Below are 18,897 nucleotides of genomic sequence, written 5' to 3'. Positions count from 1 at the left end.
TAATTACAAGTAAGCAACTTGTAATATCAAAAACCCATAAACAATCCAAATGTCCATCAATAGTAGAATAAAGAATATTGTGGCATATTTATCAACATGGCTGAATCTCATACATTTACTAGGAAGAAAAGTAAATTACAGAAGACCACAGACAGGATGGATTGTATTCATATAAAGTTCAAATCCAAGTAAAATAACATACTGTTTATGGATATATATGTATATACATATATGTGTGTTTTAAGTTTATATAAAATATTGTTTTGTTTCCATTGGGTTTATTCCTATCTTGAGCATTGCAGAAAATTTAACCTAGACTTATAACTGATCAGGTTATAATGTTTTGTTAGTAAAGGCTCCATGAGAGCAAGGATTTTTGTCCTTTTTTGTTCACTGCTCTACCGTCCATAGATCAGTGCTTGCATATAGTAGACACTCCATAGATAATTGTAGGATGAATTGATGAAAATACTTGATGCTGTGTTTATTTTTAATGGGTTAAAACTAAGGATATTTCATTTATATGGATTAAATCAAATATTTTCTCATTGACCTTTATGTAGTAAACATTGTTATTTTAAACATTTTAACTCTTCATGATTAGTTTCGAGTTTGAAGATCCTTCAGTAGAAAATTCCTATAGGCTGGTTAATGGACTGCTGGCATTGGAATGTCCCCTCTGTCTCCCTGAAGGCAGGAGCTCCTTGTATGTATTTGAAGGAGCTCTACAAATACATTGGGACTATTGCTTCAGTAGGATTGTTTTTACAGAGAAGGAAACTGGCACAGAACTTCACAATATAAAAGTTTAAAAGTGAAATTACAGTTTTTAAAAGATAACTGGGCTCTACATGGAAGCCAGCAAGCTGTACAGTTAAGGGTATTCTGGTTAATTATATATTTTAGTTAATAGGAGATTTTCTGTAAAAAAGAATAAATTCTTATGGGTGGTAGAACACTCTAATGGACTTCTCCCTAACCTGTCTTGTCATGATTGAAAATTTAGGAAGGTACATTTGTTTTGCCAAATGATTTTAGATGTGTATGTGTTTTATTGTTTGTTAGAATTTATTACAATAGTATTTTGGATAGAATTCTTATGCAAGTTAAATTAGCTTTACTTATGCAAAGTTATTAATGAGCTTTTTGAGTTTTATTTCTAAGTTCTGATGAAAAGAAAGGGCCACAAAAAAATTTTCTTATATTGTGGTTCTTGGTGGAAGATGAGTGCTTGCTAAATGCCACTTTTGTTCCAAGTCATCTCGTTTGCTTGCAGACTGCCACTGGAGACACCATTGTCTCATCCAAGTCTAGCGCATTAGCTGCAGCTCGTAGAGCCAAAAGGGAGGGAGAAAAGAAGCACAGACAAAACAATGAAGCAGAGAGACTTTTATTGGCTGGAGTGGAGATTCCAGAACCTGTTTTCTTCTGTACTATAGAACCCCCGTCAGTATCTAAGCAGCCAGGTATAAATGGTCTTAGTGTGTCAACTAATTAGTGCTCTGATAATTTATATAAAATAGTTACAATATACCCTCAAGAGATTTCTTATGTGATTGAGGTAAATTTTATCTGAATATATTGGTAAACATTTCTTGTGGTTGGTCTTGTTTTTTATTTAAGATGTTTTGATTTTTACAAATTCCTTCATTTTTTTCTCTTCTTATTTCTTGGCCATTCTTCTTATATTCTTCCTTACTCTTGTAGTGCTATCTATGGGATTCTAAGTAATTGGCCTTAGAACTGCCCTTCTAGTATATTAGATTAGACAGTAACTGATTCATAACCGATTCAGTTTCTCATCATCATGTATAAAAATGCTGTTTTACCTTGTTTTCTACCTCAACCTCTAGAACTCAATGAAGATATTTATATACTGTGGATAATCTTGTTTGACCTTTTGTTAGTTACTTTGTTCTTTAGCATTTTAGCTCAGATTTTTTTCAGTGGCTTCTCATTACTTCTAGCACACACCCGAACTCTTTAGTGTGGTATGTAAAACCCATGATTCCAATTAGATTTGGTTACATATAGCAGAAAACCCCCAAATAACAATTGCTTTAATAGGACAAAAATTTATTTCTCTCTATCTCATAACAGAAGCCTTGAATTGGTAGTCAGGGATTAGACTGGCTCCACAATGTTATCAGGGATCCAGGCTCTAATCTTTTTGTCCTGCCTCTCTGAGTGCATAGCTCCTGGAGCCTCGGGCATCACCTTGGAGTTTCTGACAACAGAAAGGAGTAAGAGGAAGGAAGAAGATATAGCCCTTTTCTCTTAAGATTTCTTCTATGTCATTGGCCAGCACTGAGACATATGGCAGCCTGTTGCAAGGAAGTCTGGTAAAAGCAGCCTTTTAAGTAGGCAGCAGCAGAGTAGAGTGTAAGGCTGCTAGTAGTCTCTGCCACAGCCTTCTTGCCTGGCTTCATTTCTTGAAACTTCCGCCTTCCTTTTGACCCTCTTCTTTAACCCAAAGAAAAATAAAACTATAGTACCTAGCCACACCTTATTCTCCCACAGTAAAATAATCGTGATTTCCTGAAGGTACCGTGCTCTTTTGCATCGCTATTTCTTTTCTTCTGTTCTCTCTTGCATTATAATAGTAGCCCATGAACTTAACCTGCCTGGAAAATGTTTACCCTTTCTTTAGGTCTCACCTCAAGCATCACACTTTATGAGGCTCTCACTGAATTCCTATATTATACTGTTTAAGGACAAACCTTCTGGTTCTAGAGGTGGCATTAGAAGCCCTCTTTCCCTTGAAAACAAGTTGGACTCACATATTATGGGAGAACAAAAGCAATCTCTATTGCCTCCCCTTGTCTTCCTGAGGACCCTGTGGGGAGAAAGAAGGAAGATCCCTAGCCCAGTAGAGGTTAGAGTTGCTCACCTCCCCAGACGGAGTTCACATGAAAGAAATCTGAGTGTAGATGTAAGACAGCCCTCAGTACCGAAGGAAACTGAAACTAAGTCTTTTTGTATCCACTTGCTGAAGGAATAGCATTTAAGTTAAAATGGGCCTAACAGCAATTTTTCTGTTACTTTAAATGCCCTGAGGCCAGTTAGGTATAGTTTTTATTCTAGTGGAAAAGGATCAAGTGATGATGAATCTGGTTGCCTAAGTATATCAAAGTTAACCAAGCTGGTTGTATCAGGAGTCGCCAGGCACTTAAGAGCAGGGGCTGCCCAAACAAAGTAACCCATGGATTCTTTGAAATATATTTGAGAGTCATTTTATATTTCAGATGCAGCAGAGCACCTAAATTCAAATTGTGGGCTTGCAGTTAAATTGCACCAGCCAGTTTTGCATCTAAGAACTCAAGCCTTTAACTAGGAGAAAAAGTTTGGTATCCAAAGTCTCATTAATGGGCAATAGCTTAGGGGTCCTAAGCCCCCAAGAGGAAGGGATTTACCAAAGCTCCCTTACTTAGACTTCTTTCAAGCAGATCTACATGTTTCTTTTTTGTGCTTTTATTGTACTTACCCCATGGTCCAGTTATAACCCTTGATACCTGTTACAATGCTAACACTGCAAATATTTTTAAATGAATTTATTTTACAGTAAAAGTTATTTTTATTCCAAAGTCACTTAGTGTCATATGCATGTACTCTGAGTATCTGTATGTGCTTAAAATAAAATATTATCTACAATAGTGCCTCTTAACCTTGAACATGCATACACATCTCTTGGGATTCTTGTTAAAATGTAGACTCTGACTCAGTAGGTCCAGAACCTAAGATTCTGCATTTCTGTCAGACTCCAGGCATTACCAGTGTTGCTGGTCCTTGGAGCCCACTTTGGGATGTCAAGGGTCTAGAACAGTATTGTCCAGTAGAAATATAATGTGATCTACATATGTAATGTAAAATTTTCTTATAGCCACATCAAACAAACTGGTGAAATAAATTTTCATAATATATCGAAATATTATTTCAATATATAATCAGTATTAAAATGTATTACTGAGATATTTTACATTCTTTTTTTCACAGTAAGTCTTGGAAACCTGGTGTTTATTTTACATTTACAGCACCTGGCAGTTCATAACATTAATACCCCCAAATGGCTAGTGGTTACCATTTGGATAATGTGGGTCTAAAAGGCCTGGTTTGTATACCTAAGATACTTTGAATGTGTGACTGATAAGGTTAGCTCATTAATCCAGTGCTCAGCTCTTTTCTTTAGCTACACTTTGTCTGTGGAACTTCTAACATACTTCTTTTATAAAAAGAGGGAGAGTATACTTATCAGTTAATTGAGTGTATTAAAATATCACTTTAGATGGCATACTTCATGCCTTCTAAAATATACATTATTTTCTCAATGGTTGTGATAATTCATCATAGAGTTATACTAGTACCTGTTTATTCATGATGTAATTTTAGCCTCCTTTTGGCACTTCATTATTGCCAGTTTTTCTGAAGGCATTTTACTTTTTTGTCAGCTCCTAAATTGGTCTTTGGAAAATACAATCAAATGATGTTACTGTTCCTCTTAAAACCTTTCAGTGGCTTCGCAGTGCAAACCCAAACTTTTCACCATGGCCTACAAGACCTCACATGATATGATCCCTGCCACACATCTCCTTCCTCATCTGATGCTATTCTTCCTTTTGCCCACTGATCTCTAGCTGCTAGTCTTCTTGCTCTTTTTCCCAACAGCAGATTGTTCCTTGTATAGCCATTCCCTCTATCTGGGATTCCTTTTCTTTAGGATTTTGCTTATAGTTTGTTTGTTCATTTCTGTCTTTACTTAAGTCATCCTGGAGAGGCCTTCCTAGACCACTCAATCTCAAGTAGCCTCCCATTATTATTATTATATCAGCTTGTTTTTGTCTCTGCAGTATGTATGGCTGTTTGAAATTGTCTTTTTTTTAAATTTTTTCTTTTTTTGTAAAGACGGGATTTCGCCATGTTGCCCAGGCTGGTCATGAACTCCTGGGCTCAAGCGATCCTTCTGTCTTGGCTTCCCAAAGTGCTGGGATTACAGGCGTGAGTCACCACACCTGGTCGAAATTTCTTTTTCAAAATTTGTTTGCTTATCCATCTGTTTTACTCACTAGAACATATAATAAATTATTTAAAAAATGAAATGTAAAGATAACAGTTGTTTATCCCATAGATTTGGAACATGCATTGAAATGTCTTCAGCGTGAAGATCCAAGTTTGAAAGTGAGGCTAGATCCCGACTCTGGACAAGTAGGTATATTATTGCTTAACTCCAGAAGCCTTTCTACAGGAGTGTGTGTGTGTGTGTGTGTGTGTGTGTGTGTGTGTGTCTAAAACATTGATTAAGTCTGTGCCCTGAAAGAAAAACCTTTCTTTTTTAATTCTCTCATAATACAAATTTCTGCTTTTATGTTGACTATCAAGCTAAATAAGCAAATTTTCCTTAATTCCCTATATAATTACACTTCACATTTATAAACTATTTCCCAACATTTTTTACCCTTCCTGAAGACAGCTTTTTGTGAAATTTTGAAATAAGGTTTAATCAAGACAAAGCCTTGAGCCTTTTATGCTAAGGCTTATAAAAGAAGCATACTAGAAGGAGGATTGGAAGGTGCTTTTGAAGACAGTAAAACACCTAAATTGGGAGAGAAGTGATAGACTACAATGTAACAACGTGAGAGGAAGTGGAGTTTTAAAGTAGGTGCAGAACTGTGCTGTATAATATAGCGCAGTAGAACAGATGTTTTGATTCATCAAGAAAAGATTAAATTACATTCTGCATCCTCTCTTTAGGACAGGGTAATGTTTATATAAGATTTTAGAAGGAGTTTCTTAAAACGGTTATAAATTTGTCTTTAAAAAGGATAAACTGATTTAGTTAAACTGGAAAAGCATGGAGTACTTTATTTTCCCAAAATGCCAGCCAAATGAGGTAGTAATTTAGTTTAATTGATACTGAAGAGTATGATAACAGTAATTAAAACACAAATGTTTTATTTTTAAAAACCTATTATTTAAATAATCGCAATGTAATCCCAGCACTTCGGGAGGATTGCTTGAGCCCAGGAGTTCAAGACCAGCCTGGGCAACATAAGGAAACCCTGTCTCTACAAAAAAAAAAAAATAAATAAAAATTAGCCAGGTGTGATGGCATGCACCTGTGGTCCCAGCGACTCAGGATGCTGAGGTGGGAAGGTTGCTTAAACCTGGGAGGTCAAGGAGGTCAAGGCCACAGTGAGCTGTGATCATACTACTGCACTCTAGTCTGGGTGACAGAGCAAGATCCTGTCTCGAAAAAAATAAATAAAAATAATGAAATAAAATAAAAACTGGCACTACGTTAAAAAAAAAAAAAGCAAATAATATACAGATCTACCAAGTAAAGAATTAAGTCCCTTTCTCTGTTCCTCCATCTCATTCTGCAGGATAACCACTGAAAACTTGGTGAATAGCCTTTCACACTTTTTACCCAAACATATGTTCTTCTGCTGTGCTGTGTTATGCAGCATAATATAGTGTTGCAAGTATATATGTACAGATACCTATAAAAAGGCATTTTATTTGTATTATTTTACAACTATTTTCCCCAAATAGTTCACTTTTTAACTTAAAGTATAGCAGTCCTATACCAAGTGATTTTTTTTTAAATTTGTGATTACAGTTTTATTACAGCAAAAGGATTTAAATTAGTATCAGCCAAAGAGACACATAGAGCAAAGTCTGGGAGGGTTTTAAACATTTGCAATGCTTCCTTTATCCTCAGGGACATGTTACCCTCTTGGCAGAGTATTGCCAACCAGGGAAGCTCACTCGAGCCTTTGGTGGCCAGAATTATTATTGGGGCTTGATCATACTGTCCGTGTAGTTGACCTTTAGTCTCCAGTCCCTTCCATAGATCCAAGCTAATACGCTAATACCTTTAGTCTTCATTGGTTCAAGAAAGATAAAAGTCAGTTTCTCCCTCATATGAAGGTTCAAGCTAGTCTGAAGGTTTTGACTACTTACAAAGCTGTAAAGTGCCCTGGATGATTGGGAAATGCCCATGTTGTTGGGAAAGGTTTTTGAGAAAGGTTATTTATTCCCCCCATTTACAAGGTATAGCCCTCACTCTGATGTGTCATGACAGTTGCCTACATTTTCGTTAAGAAAGGGGCTTTACCCTCCTCTTATAGGCACCACCCAGAAGCTGTCCACATCAATTATATTCATCTTCCATTGGCCAGAAATTTGGCTTTGTGGTTGGGAAGTGTTGGTATCTAGCTAAGTGTTGGCATCATTAGTCTTAGCCAGATGCCACTTGCCCAGCAGATAATTCGACTATCAAAGAAGAAGGAGAGAATGGCCAGGTAATTCACTTTTTATTGATTCATTATTCCAGTCAGAAAAGGCAAAAGCAATGTTTTGATGTAAGAGTCCCCGGCCAAAAAGAATTACAAAGGAAACTGTAATTAATGAAAAATAAATATGTATTAACATCATACTTTTATAAATATAATTTACCCTTAATCTTTTATTTTGTTCCTCTGGTAACCAGACTGTTCTGTGTGGTATGGGGGAGTTACATATAGAGATTATTCATGATCGAATCAAGAGGGAATATGGACTGGAGACCTATCTCGGGCCTCTCCAGGTGGCATATCGAGAGACCATCCTAAACTCAGTTCGTGCCACAGGTAAAAAGTAAAACATTTAGGATTTGCTTTTTCTGTCTTTCTTTCTTTCTCTATTTAGTTGTTGAAAGCAGTGTTCACAGTCACTAATGTCTTCTATCAGAGGAGACAGTTTTTATGTATGTGGGGTTTTTTTGTTTTTTAGGATTTTGTTTTGAATACAGAAAGCCCTATTTCATTATCAGCCATAACATCTCCTAGATGACCACTCATCAACCAAATGTCCTTTTCAGTGGTCATGGAATAGAGTAAGCCATTGAAGTCGATGGCTTGTCCCAGTCCTCACTATCAGAACTAGTCTAAGAATTTGAAGTCGATGTGTTATTTTTACTCTATAAAGTAAAAGTAGAAAGTCAGTTTTGGTACTTAATAAATATGATTATTCTATGCTGATAGTAATCTTGAGAAAGTATAGTTTTTATACTTCTATTCCCAAATGTAAAAACTCACAATTTTTCTACATATGATTTTAATTTGGTTCCCTTAAGCCAAAAAACATGACAACAATTATTGCTACTCACCCCCAAGAAGAAAATGTGGACAGGTTTGTGGGAAATTGTTAAAAAAAAAAAAAAAAAAAAAAAAAAAAAAAAGACATTTAGCATAACCAGGTACTTTCAAGCTCCTCATTAGTTTGTGAAAAGTCCTGATGGTTACATTTCACTGAAACTTGAAAAATTAAGCAGAATACAGGAGGAAATAGCACGAGGAGTTCTCTTTCTGGACTGTTTATCTGGAAAAACTAAAAATGCTAGAGAACTCTAAATAACAATTTTTTTTAATTTTTTTAATTTTTTTTTATTATTATACTTTAGGTTTTAGGGTACATGTGCACAATGTGCAGGTTTGTTACATATGTATCCATGTGCCATGTTGGTTTGATGCACCCATTAACTCATCATTTAGCATTAGGTATATCTCCTAATGCTACAACTTTTAATGTCTGAGCTAACTAGAATGTAATAGAATTTTCCAGAAGTCAAAAAGGAAGCAGGAGTAGTAATCTGGGAAAATAAGTCAGCACTATAGGCTGTAGTTATTCTGGAATAATCTGTAATTGTCTCTAACCTAGTGCTTGAGAGCCGTATCCTCATGGAAAGAATTAACTAGGAAAAGTCCTTTCCACAAAAGCAGAGGGCAAGGAAACTTGCTTGTCTGGCTGTATGGTAAGGGGACAAGATTTCTGGGAATTTGTAATCATAGGCTTCTGATACAGGTCTTTAGCCTAAGTTCATAGAACCAGTGTGCCCTGAAAAACTCGAGACCAAGAAGAACTTAGTTCTTTAGTGTAAAGTGCTCATGGCTTGGTAGTATCCCAAGGAACCTGGAAAAAAGGGCTTCTCCAAAGATATCAATCAACCAGGCCTCAAAGAAATGCCACACATGGCCAGGCGTGGTGGCTCACACCTGTAATCCCAGCACTTTGGGAACCTGAGGTGAGCAGATCACAAGGTCAGGAGTTTGAGACCAGCTTGGCCAATATGGTGACCCCGTTTCTACTAAAAATACAAAAACTAGCTGGGCATGGTGGCGAGTGCCTGTAATCCCAGCTACTCAGGAGGCTGAGGCAGGAGAATTGCCTGAATCCCGGAGGTGAAGTTGCAGTGAGCTGAGTTCGTGCCATTGCACTCCAACCCAGGCAACAGAGCGAGACTCCATCTCAAAAAAAGAAAAAAGAAATCCCACACATAAAAGAATATTAACTCACAATAAAATTATCTTTAAATCACAAAACCAAGAGAAAAAGCACAATGAGCAAAAAGGCAATAGAAACAATAGGTAGTCATACCAGCAAAGGCTTCAGTTATTGGAATTATGAGATGTAGAATATAAAATACTATCTTTGAAGAAATAAGAGAGGGGATAGAAAGTACAGTTGACCCTTGAACAACATGGGTTTAAAGTATGTATGCAGGTCCACTTATACATGGATTATAGTCCTGCCTCTGCCATCCCTCAGACAGCAAGCCAAACCCCTCCTTTTCTTACTCCTCAGGCTACTCAGTGCAAAGATGACGAGGATAAAGACCTTTATGATGTTCTACTTTTACTTAATAAGTAGTAAATATATTTTCTCATGATTTTCTTGGTAACTTTTTTTTCTAGTTTGTTGTAAAAATACAATATAAAATACATGTAACATGTTAATTGACTGTTTATTTGTTGGTAAGGCTTCCTGTTAACAGTATTCTATAGTAGTTAAGTTTCGGGGGAGTCAAAATTTATGCATGCCTAGCCCCCACATTATTCAAGGGCCACTTGTGTTAGGAACAAGAAACTATCAAAAATAGGTGCAATGGGCATGATCTCACATATGTGGAATTTTTAAAAGTCGAACTTGTAGAAGAGTAGAATGATGGCTACCAGAGGCCGAGGATTGGAAAGCCGGGGAAAGGAGAGATGTTGATGAAGTGGGGTACGGAGTTCCAACTGGACAGGAGAAATAGGTTCTCATGATCTGTTACACAGCACAGTGATTATAGTTAATAATTTATATTTTAAATCTTCTTAGAACAAAGAAATAAGCTTTTTGACATGATAGATGTTAATTTGCCTGATTTTTATCATTCCACAATGTATACATGTATTGAAACATCACATACCTGATAAATATATACAATTATTTGTTAATTAAAAATGAAATAAAACATAAAAAAGGATAATGGAATATCATGCTATGTGCGAGAGAGGAAATGGTCAAAAAATGATGCTGAGGGGGTATATAAGGACACAGGAACCAGCTTGAAGAGACTCTGCTGGCCAAATCTGGATTAATTTGAATACCAAGTATAGACCATTGGGAAAAAATAATTTCTAAGTTCATACTTATAATAATAGGTAAATAGGGAAGAAGAGGGAGAGTTCTTCCTTATAGTGGAATGCCAAGTGCTGACTGTTAGATGTTGGGGAGTAGAGCTGGAGTTGGAAGATAGTGCAGACGACTCTCACAAACATGTGCAACAAAAAAGTTGCCATATACATATGGCATAACAAATTCAAAATGAAGCAGAAGTAAACTATTGCTTAGGAATACATGCATATGTGATATAACACTAAAGAAAATAATGAGGATAATATAGTGGTTGCTTCAGAAGGCATCTAGATATTGGTAATACTCTGTTTCTTTAGTAGTTTTAGGTTTCATGAATGCTCATTTTTAGCTTGTACATAAATATATGTATACTCATTTATATATAAACATGTATATTTATATATAAACATGTATATATTGAGACAATGTCTTGCTCTGTTGAGCAGGCTGGCATACAATGGCAAGATCTTAGCTGACTGTAGCCTTGAACTTCTGGGCTCCAGCAATCCTCCTGCCTCAGTCTCCCAAGTAGCTAGGATTACAGGTGTGCACTACCACACCCAGCTAATTTTCATTATTTTTTACAGAGACAGAGTCTTGCTATATTGCCCAGGCTAGTCTCAAATTCCTGGCCTCAAGTAATCCTCCCACTTCAGCTTCCCAAAGTGCTGCGTGGGATTACAGGTGTGAGCCACCATACCCAGCCTGTATAATTTTAAATAGAAAATGTTTCACAGTATAAATGTGAGCATAAAAAGGAATTATGAAGAATTATAGACTATAATTAATTCTTAGTTTTGAATTTGGGCCATGAGGCACTGCATTACATGGCCCCTTACATAAATATGGCACAGTTTTGTTTTAGTAAAATATTGGCGATTGGTAACATAGTAAAATATTGGAGATTGTTGGTTTTTAGCAAATAGGAGATACTGTTTTCAATCTTACCAAAAACATTTTACTAGTTTTTTGGGAAAGAAATAGTAAACAGTAAGTGCATAAAGTATTGCTGGAAAAATATGCAATATAAAACATTTTGTGGGTTGTCAGGATTTAAAGTCGTTTAATTTTCATTAGCTTACCTTTTATACTTTTAAAGGTTTTATCATTTAATATATTTTTTTAATTTAAAAGTTTATAACTAAAAGGATTTCAGTCACCTACAAGACATTTTGAAAAGTTTAAAAGTATAATCTTCGTAACATGTGCCTCAACATATCTTAATGTTAAAACAATAGGTGATACAGAGCAGGTTTTTAACATTGATCAACATAGAAGCAGATGCTTTGTTGGTAGAGCTCTTTACTCTGATTTTTATACTGTATTTAGTGCCATTGTTAATATTCTCTCCCACTTTATCTTGTATGAGACCCTGAGCTTGTTGATGATAATTTTGCTGTTTATAGTACCTTGATACCTTTCCAGAATTAATCTCTGAGGTGCCATATTCAATGTTTACAGATACCTTAGATAGAACTTTAGGAGACAAAAGGCATCTTGTGACTGTAGAAGTGGAAGCAAGGCCAATTGAAACATCATCTGTTATGCCAGTGATTGAGTATGCTGAAAGTATCAATGAAAGCCTTTTGAAGGTCTCCCAAGAGGCCATCGAAAATGGAATTCACAGCGCATGCCTCCAAGGTAAGGCACTCAAGTAAGAGTAAGCATCAGTATCACACTCAACCATTTAATCACTCCTTATATTACAGATTATTTCAGTCTTTTTCCTAACTTTGTTAGTGTTTTCTCCCTATTCCTTTGCACTTCTCAGTTACTTCTCACTTCACATCTAGCATAGTATAATACAGTTTTTTTCCCTTGTCTAGGACCATTGCTTGGATCCCCAATTCAGGATGTAGCAATTACTTTACATTCCCTGACAATTCATCCTGGCACCTCCACAACTATGATTTCAGCCTGTGTCTCAAGATGCGTGCAAAAGGTATAGAACTATCCTAATCCTTATGGCTTTAAGGTGACTCTTAGTACCACTGATCTTGCAGACAGCTGTGTTTACAGAGCCTTATCTTGTGTCTTTGCCTCCTCAGCCTTGTGGTCAACAAGAGTTCTTATCATGGAGAATCTCTGATTTCTTAATCACCAGGTTTTTATTTCAAAGAGGATCTTAGAAATTACTATGTAACATGGATTGCTATTGGAATATACTCTGATAAAGAGGCAATAAAGAGGCAAGCTTCCTTAAGTGACATTTCTGCTTTCCCCATCCCTTAGAGGCAAGCATGGTAGGTTTGAGTAGAAGTCAGATTTGAGGTTAGCTTGGCCCAAAATGGACTGTAATCTAAAGAACATTGAAGATCCAATATTGGTTCCAGTTTTGGAGATTGTTATTCAAATAAGATTGCTTTAGTGCTTGCTTCAGCAGCACATATGCTAAAATTGGAATGATACAGAGAAGATTAGCATGGCCCTGCCCAAGGATGACATGCAAATTCATGCAGAGTTCCATATATTTCTCTACTTACATTAAATTATAAGATTGCTTTAATCAAGGACCATTGAAACCAGTTAAGTCCCCCTGAATAACAGATTCAGGCTAAGCACCTTCTCTTCTCAAAGCATCAAGCAATGTGGTCTTGGTGTGGTTATCTGGGGAGTTTGTCCTTAAGTGTCGTGGACCCTCCGCTTCCTGCCTCATTAACCTACCAGAACTAGATTGAGGAGTGTGGTATGCTGATTCCATGCATTCTTCTCAGCATTGAACTACCCTGATTTTTTAGGTGATTGCTTTTGCATTATTTATACTTGGTCTGTATTTGAGACCCAATTTTCTGTAGTTTTATTTGAATCCATAATTACAAAGTTAATTTAAGTATTCCAAACCTCTAACCTAAGAAAGCCAAACTTAGTATCTCTTTGACATGAGTTTAAATTTATACTTCTTAAAAAGCTTTTTGATTAAAAACAAAGCTTTGAAAAAAGTTTAAATATCGTTCACCTAAGAGTATGTTAGAAATGTTACCTCCAAAGTAGTTATGACTATATTGCTGAGAAAATTCACCCTAAAGTAAGTTTTTTTTGTTTGTTTTTTTTTTAAGAGACAAGGTCTCACTATGTTGCCCAGGCTGGTCTTGAACTCCTGGGCTCAAGCAGTCTGCCCACCTCGGCCTCCCAAACCCAAAGTGCTAGGATTACAGGTGTGAGCCACCATGCCCATCCCCAAGTAATTTTTAAAGTTTCTCTGGAAATTGGTTTTAATATTGAAACTATGGTAATCTGAAAAAAATGCAGTTTCTAAATTGACCCCAAGCCCTCAATATATTGGCCTGTCCTTCAAAATGTAATATGCCTTCTAAAAATAAAGTCTGCATTTCCATGCTCATTTGCCTTTTTAACAAGATTATGCCAGAGAACAAGAATTAACTTTGTGGGGGCTTACATTTAGTCATTAGTGTTAATTCATTACTTCAAACAAAACACTCCTAATGGAAGTACTGCTATCCTTGTTAAGCTTCTTCTAATGGGGAATCTCCTTCTCTCTGCTTGTAAGTGCTTCAGGTATTTATTGAGTCATCTGTGTTGTACTTATAGTTCACCAGGCACTGAGAAGGACACAAATAGGATTATATTTTACTCTACCTAAAGGAGCTTGTGATTTCGTAAGGGAATTAAATGTAGCCAAAGTATTAGATAAAATGGGCGAATGCCATGAAAGTAGGAAGCAGGGAATTGGGGAGGATTCTTGGAAAGATTTATATTTGAGCTGAGATGATTTTGGAGGACGTGAGCATGGTGGGGGACATTTCAGAGAGAGATAAGAGTCCTTTTAACTGTAGTATCAGATGAAGGCAGGGGAGTTGTGTGTTGAAAAAGTAAAATGGTGTCAGACTCTAGAGAAAACTTTAAAAACTACATTAAAGAGTTTGAACTTTGTTCTGAGAATGGTGGAGCATAATTTAAAGGTTTCGAAGAGAGAAGTATCAAAGTACAGAAGGGATTTGAATAGGGAAGAGATAGTAGAGGACAGGAAATGGACTAAGTTTGACCTAGGATACCAGCAATAGGAATGGGAAAAACAAATCTTACAGCTTACTTGGGGAAAAGGAAGTCAAAGGTGAACTGAAGACTAATGATGTCATCATCAGAAAAAGGGATGTGCATAGAAGTGTTTGGAAAAGAAAATGATGAGCTCAGTGTGGGACATGTTGGAGAGCTGCCGGATAGTCAGACACTATCCCAAAGCGGGCCAATGGAGTACAGGACTGGAGCACTCAAACTATGGGCCGCATAGGATTTAAAGTTTTTGAGGAAGCCATGTTGAAGGCGTTTTTGAAGCTCTCCAGATAGGTAATAGTGCCAGGAAAAGATTGTGAAAAGAGGACTAAGAACAGTTCCGTGAGCATGGTATGCCCTAGTTAGATATGCAGAATTCAATCTTTTTCTTTGTTGTAGCATTTTTTTTCTCTGAATTTTTACATCCTTTTCAATTCCATTATTTTATTCTGAAAGACATTTTCAGTTTCCACATTCTTTATATGTGCGTGTTCTTCTATATGTGCGTGTTCTTCTTGGCCTTTGAAATCTAAGATTCTAACTAAGAAAAGATTTTACATAATGTTTCTACTACCTTATTGCACTAAATTTTTCCTTTTTTTTTTTTAAGCTCTCCCCTTTATTGCTGTCTTTGGCATGTGGCATGGCATGGACTGTAATTATAGACATCAGGAACAGATACATGAGGTTTAAATATGAACGAATGAATCTTTGAAAGGGGAGGACTTTCTATGAGTCTGACCACATGTTCACAGGCATTTTTTATAATCAGACTTTACTAAACACCCCCTTGCATCATACCACACAAAAGATCTATAAATTCTGTTATCATGCTTATTATACAAGCAAATATTACAGTTGTTGACGTCTTATAAAATGTTCCTTTAAAGAGAGAGTTAAAGCAAGCTTATGTCTTTTTGCATGAGCTCTAGGCTGTATTTATTGTAAGTTTTTATTTATGAAAGATAAGTTAACATTCTTTAATTTCTTTAGGCTCTGAAGAAAGCTGATAAGCAAGTTTTGGAGCCTCTGATGAATCTTGAGGTTACAGTAGCTAGAGATTATCTCAGCCCTGTCCTGGCAGATCTGGCACAAAGAAGAGGAAACATTCAAGAAATTCAGACTCGCCAGGACAGCAAAGTTGTTATTGGATTTGTTCCCTTAGCAGAAATTATGGTAGGTACTTTGTAACTGAAAAGTACATATTCTTCTTAATTCAGGGGATATAATATGCCAATGAATAGACAATCAATAACCTGAAAGAAACATTGAGGCTTTGATTTAGAGAATACATGTAAAGTTTCAACCAGGAGGAATGGTTAGGACTTTGTTGGTGAAATCCAGGGATTATAGCACTACAAGAGGGTATTTACAGTCCCAAAATGTGGTACCAGCCTATATGACCATTTTTTTCCCTGCCAAGCATTTATCTTATTTCCACCATTGTCAGTTTTAAAGCAAGTTATCATTCTTCTGTCAGCCTCTTCTGCTCCAGGACAGGCACCTGGGTTGCCAGCAGAGTAGTAGTAAGGGCAGAGCCATCTAACAAATACATCTGCAGCACACTGGCACTACTCTGCTTTCTGTCCTCAATATTTTTATATCCAACTTACCCTGAAAAAAATGATCTGTTTGAAGGAAGTGATATGGCTAAGCCACAAAAGTGGCAACATCACTTTTCCCTAATAGTTAAAAGATAATCAGCAGGAAGAGAAACTTGAGGCTTAAATCTGATAATATAAATGACTTAAATTATTTTGATTAGGGTTATTCAACTGTGCTTCGAACGCTAACATCAGGCTCAGCTACTTTTGCCTTAGAACTATCTACTTACCAAGCCATGAATCCTCAAGATCAGAATACACTGCTCAACCGGAGAAGTGGTTTGACCTAAATGTTTTAGTTTTTGGAGAGAAATTCAGGAGCACCTAGCTACTTAATTTTCAGTAAGAACAATTTTTATTGCACAAATAAAGTACTGTTTCAGTACATTCAGAGAACTAGATAAAAGATATAACTACTAGATAAAAGATATAACAAGCTTTGATAGTGGCACTGGAGCCACCCATTTTAATTTATATAATGAGAAATGTGCTTTGATGTTTAAAGCCACTGTACCTGAATCATGCTGTTCATCTATGAAGTTATTACTATAAGTAGCCTTCAGAAGAGTGGTATCACGAAGTTGTGTTTCTTTTGTGTCTTTAAGCTTGTCTCACAAGAAAGATGCCAGGCCTCTATATGTAATAAGATAGAGGGTCAAAGGGTCAATCAATCAATACAAATATTTTATTCAAAAAAGTCTAATATCTTATTTTACATGATTTCAAAATAAAGTTGATTGTAGTACAGATTGCTGTGGCCTTTTTCCCCTCCATTTTTTACATGTTCTCGTGGTTACAATATCCAGCATAAAGAGGTTGTGCAGCTATTCCACGTCTGTAGATAACATGAATAAAGATATTTTAGATTGATATTCATGTCATCTTAGAAACTGAAATTAGAATCACTGAATCACAGCATTACTGAAAATAAGGGAAGAAAATTAAAGCAACTCAAGATGGAGTTCTAAGTTACACCAAAATTTTTTGTATCTATAAAACAGTCAAGTCTGAATATATCTTCTTTACAGGTATTATTACTTACAAAAAAATTATTCCTGGTTTCTTCTAATTACTATTTGTTAGGTAACATACATTTCTATTTATAGCAAAAGAAACTAACACTGAATAAGAAGGTTAAAAATCACGCTGGACTTAATAGTATCCCAGCTTGAGAAATAAGTATTTCTTACTTGACCATCCTGCAACGGTGCCTTGTCAGTCTGTCATAGGCGTCATCCATATCTCTGACATCTTTGGAACTCCAGAGTCTCTCGCCAACAGCACTTGCCCGAGGCCTAAAATTTAAATCACACATCCCCCACCACGCAGTTTAAATTTATGTTTAGTACTTTTGTGTTTAGACGGAGAAGGAAAGCTAAGGCACCTTAATTCTTAAATGTTATCATGTAAATCCCATACCATAATCTTGGAGTGAGGTTAGTTGCATCCACATATTCTCCCCATAGACAAGCTTCTCCACCAATGAAAAGTTGTTTCTGTTCCTGAGTACCTAAATTAAAATCATTGAATTAAGTTCAGAAGTTCAAAGCTTGTACACAGAGGCAATATTAATTTTATCAAGATTTGTTTCTTCTGTCTTTATCCTAGGGCAACATTTCTCGCCTGTGGTTAGCAGGACCTTGGGAGATGCTAATGGTTGTGGCACAAAAAAGATGGCCCCTCCTCTTCCCCCACCCCCCAAAAAAATGGTTGCAAACTTTATCCCCAGCCCTGACCCACGGTTCACAGCACGGGTTAGCACCATAGATTAATGTAGTGGGCCAGTATTAAACAGTTTTATTTTGGTTTTATGCAAACTTATCTGGACACCAGAAACCATTTTTCAAATCCCTAGTTGCCTATTTAGTAGTGTGCCAAAGAATATAACTTGGAATACTAGTTTTTTAGTGGACTGTGACCACCATGCCTGCCTTTAATTTCTACCTCTTGCCATTTAAAACAGAAATTGAATACTTAATGTGTGTTTTTAATTTTTATTTATTTATTTATTTATTTATTTTTTTTTTTGGAGATGGAGTCTTGCTTGGTTACCCAGGCTGGAGTGCGGTGGCACGATCTTGGCACACTGCAACCTCCACCTCCTGGGTTCAAGCAAGTCTCTGCCTCAGCCTCCCAAATAGCTGGGATTACAGGTACCCACCATCACGTCCAGCTAATTTTTGTATTTTTAGTAGAGACAATTTCACCATCTTGGCCAGGCTTGTCTTGAACTCCTGACCTCGTGATCCACCTGCCTCGGCCTCCCAAAGTGCTGGGATTACAGGCATGAGCCACCGTGCCCAGCCACTTAATGCTTTTTAAAAATCAGTAATTATTGCTTTTTGGTCCTCATAAACTGCATTGTATATAAAATTATCAATTCTTAATAGACCTATGGTTTTGAAACTTTTTTCAATAGCAAAATCCTTTTTCAGTGATTTTGCACTAAAGGCTAATGTACAAAACTGGACAAACTAGAATTTTTTTATGAAGGGGATCTGACAGCCTGAAGCTCCACCCTTCAGATGTCCCTTCCTGTCCCATCCACCAAGGATTCTACTCTTCAGAATCCTAAGACAACACAGCCTGAAATCTACTGAACTAAAACTATAGCTTTGCTTAGGTGTCGTCTTACATTGGAGAAGCAGTTCAGAAGAGGGCATATAAGGTTAATGCAATCAAATAGCTTTAGAATGTAGAGAGTGAGGAGCCATCATTGAAACTGGAGATAAAATCTAAGGGGATCTATAATACTTTTGAAGTTCTTGAATTTAGGCAACTATATGGTTTCTTGAGAGTTTAAAATGATACTGAGCTTAAAAAAGTACATAAAATCAAGGATCAAACA

At 36.5% G+C, this 18,897-nt stretch overlaps 2 protein-coding genes and 1 non-coding gene across 6 annotated transcripts in view; 2 read left to right on the top strand and 1 right to left on the bottom strand.

Moving 5' to 3' along the window:
• The window catches only part of GFM2 (GTP dependent ribosome recycling factor mitochondrial 2), a 45,672-nt gene extending 29,330 nt beyond the window's left edge, over positions 1–16,342 (top strand). For both annotated transcript variants that reach the window (XM_058434105.1, XM_032145142.2), the window contains 7 exons: positions 1,277–1,466; positions 5,123–5,199; positions 7,487–7,625; positions 11,896–12,075; positions 12,261–12,376; positions 15,439–15,621; positions 16,211–16,342. In XM_058434105.1, the coding sequence (XP_058290088.1) occupies positions 1,277–1,466; positions 5,123–5,199; positions 7,487–7,625; positions 11,896–12,075; positions 12,261–12,376; positions 15,439–15,621; positions 16,211–16,339 (1,014 nt within the window). In that variant the 3' untranslated portion in view covers positions 16,340–16,342. The remainder of the gene's footprint in view (positions 1–1,276; positions 1,467–5,122; positions 5,200–7,486; positions 7,626–11,895; positions 12,076–12,260; positions 12,377–15,438; positions 15,622–16,210) is intronic.
• Positions 12,802–12,907, top strand: LOC116462795 (U6 spliceosomal RNA). The gene has a single exon (XR_004246453.1). It is a non-coding gene; the product is annotated as a U6 spliceosomal RNA (small nuclear RNA).
• Positions 16,343–16,594: 252 nt separating the features above from the next.
• Positions 16,595–18,897, bottom strand: part of HEXB (hexosaminidase subunit beta) — a 29,437-nt gene continuing 27,134 nt past the window's right edge. Inside the window, exons 12-15 of one of the 3 annotated variants that reach the window (XR_009211826.1) lie at positions 17,469–17,559; positions 17,240–17,344; positions 16,766–16,884; positions 16,595–16,682 (exon numbers count right to left, since the gene is read on the bottom strand). Coding sequence is in view for 2 of the 3 variants with exons in the window: in XM_032145151.2 (XP_032001042.1) it covers positions 16,827–16,884; positions 17,240–17,344; positions 17,469–17,559 (254 nt within the window). In the remaining variant the exon portion in view is untranslated. Of the gene's footprint in view, positions 16,683–16,718; positions 16,885–17,239; positions 17,345–17,468; positions 17,560–18,897 lie in introns of those variants that run through there. The other 2 variants (XM_032145152.2, XM_032145151.2) reach the window with 2 other exon arrangements.

The sequence above is a fragment of the Hylobates moloch genome, unplaced genomic scaffold (genome assembly GCF_009828535.3).
Source record: "Hylobates moloch isolate HMO894 unplaced genomic scaffold, HMol_V3 SCAFFOLD_23, whole genome shotgun sequence".
Lineage (NCBI taxonomy): Eukaryota > Metazoa > Chordata > Mammalia > Primates > Hylobatidae > Hylobates > Hylobates moloch.
This window is presented reverse-complemented; position numbering and strand designations above follow the sequence as displayed.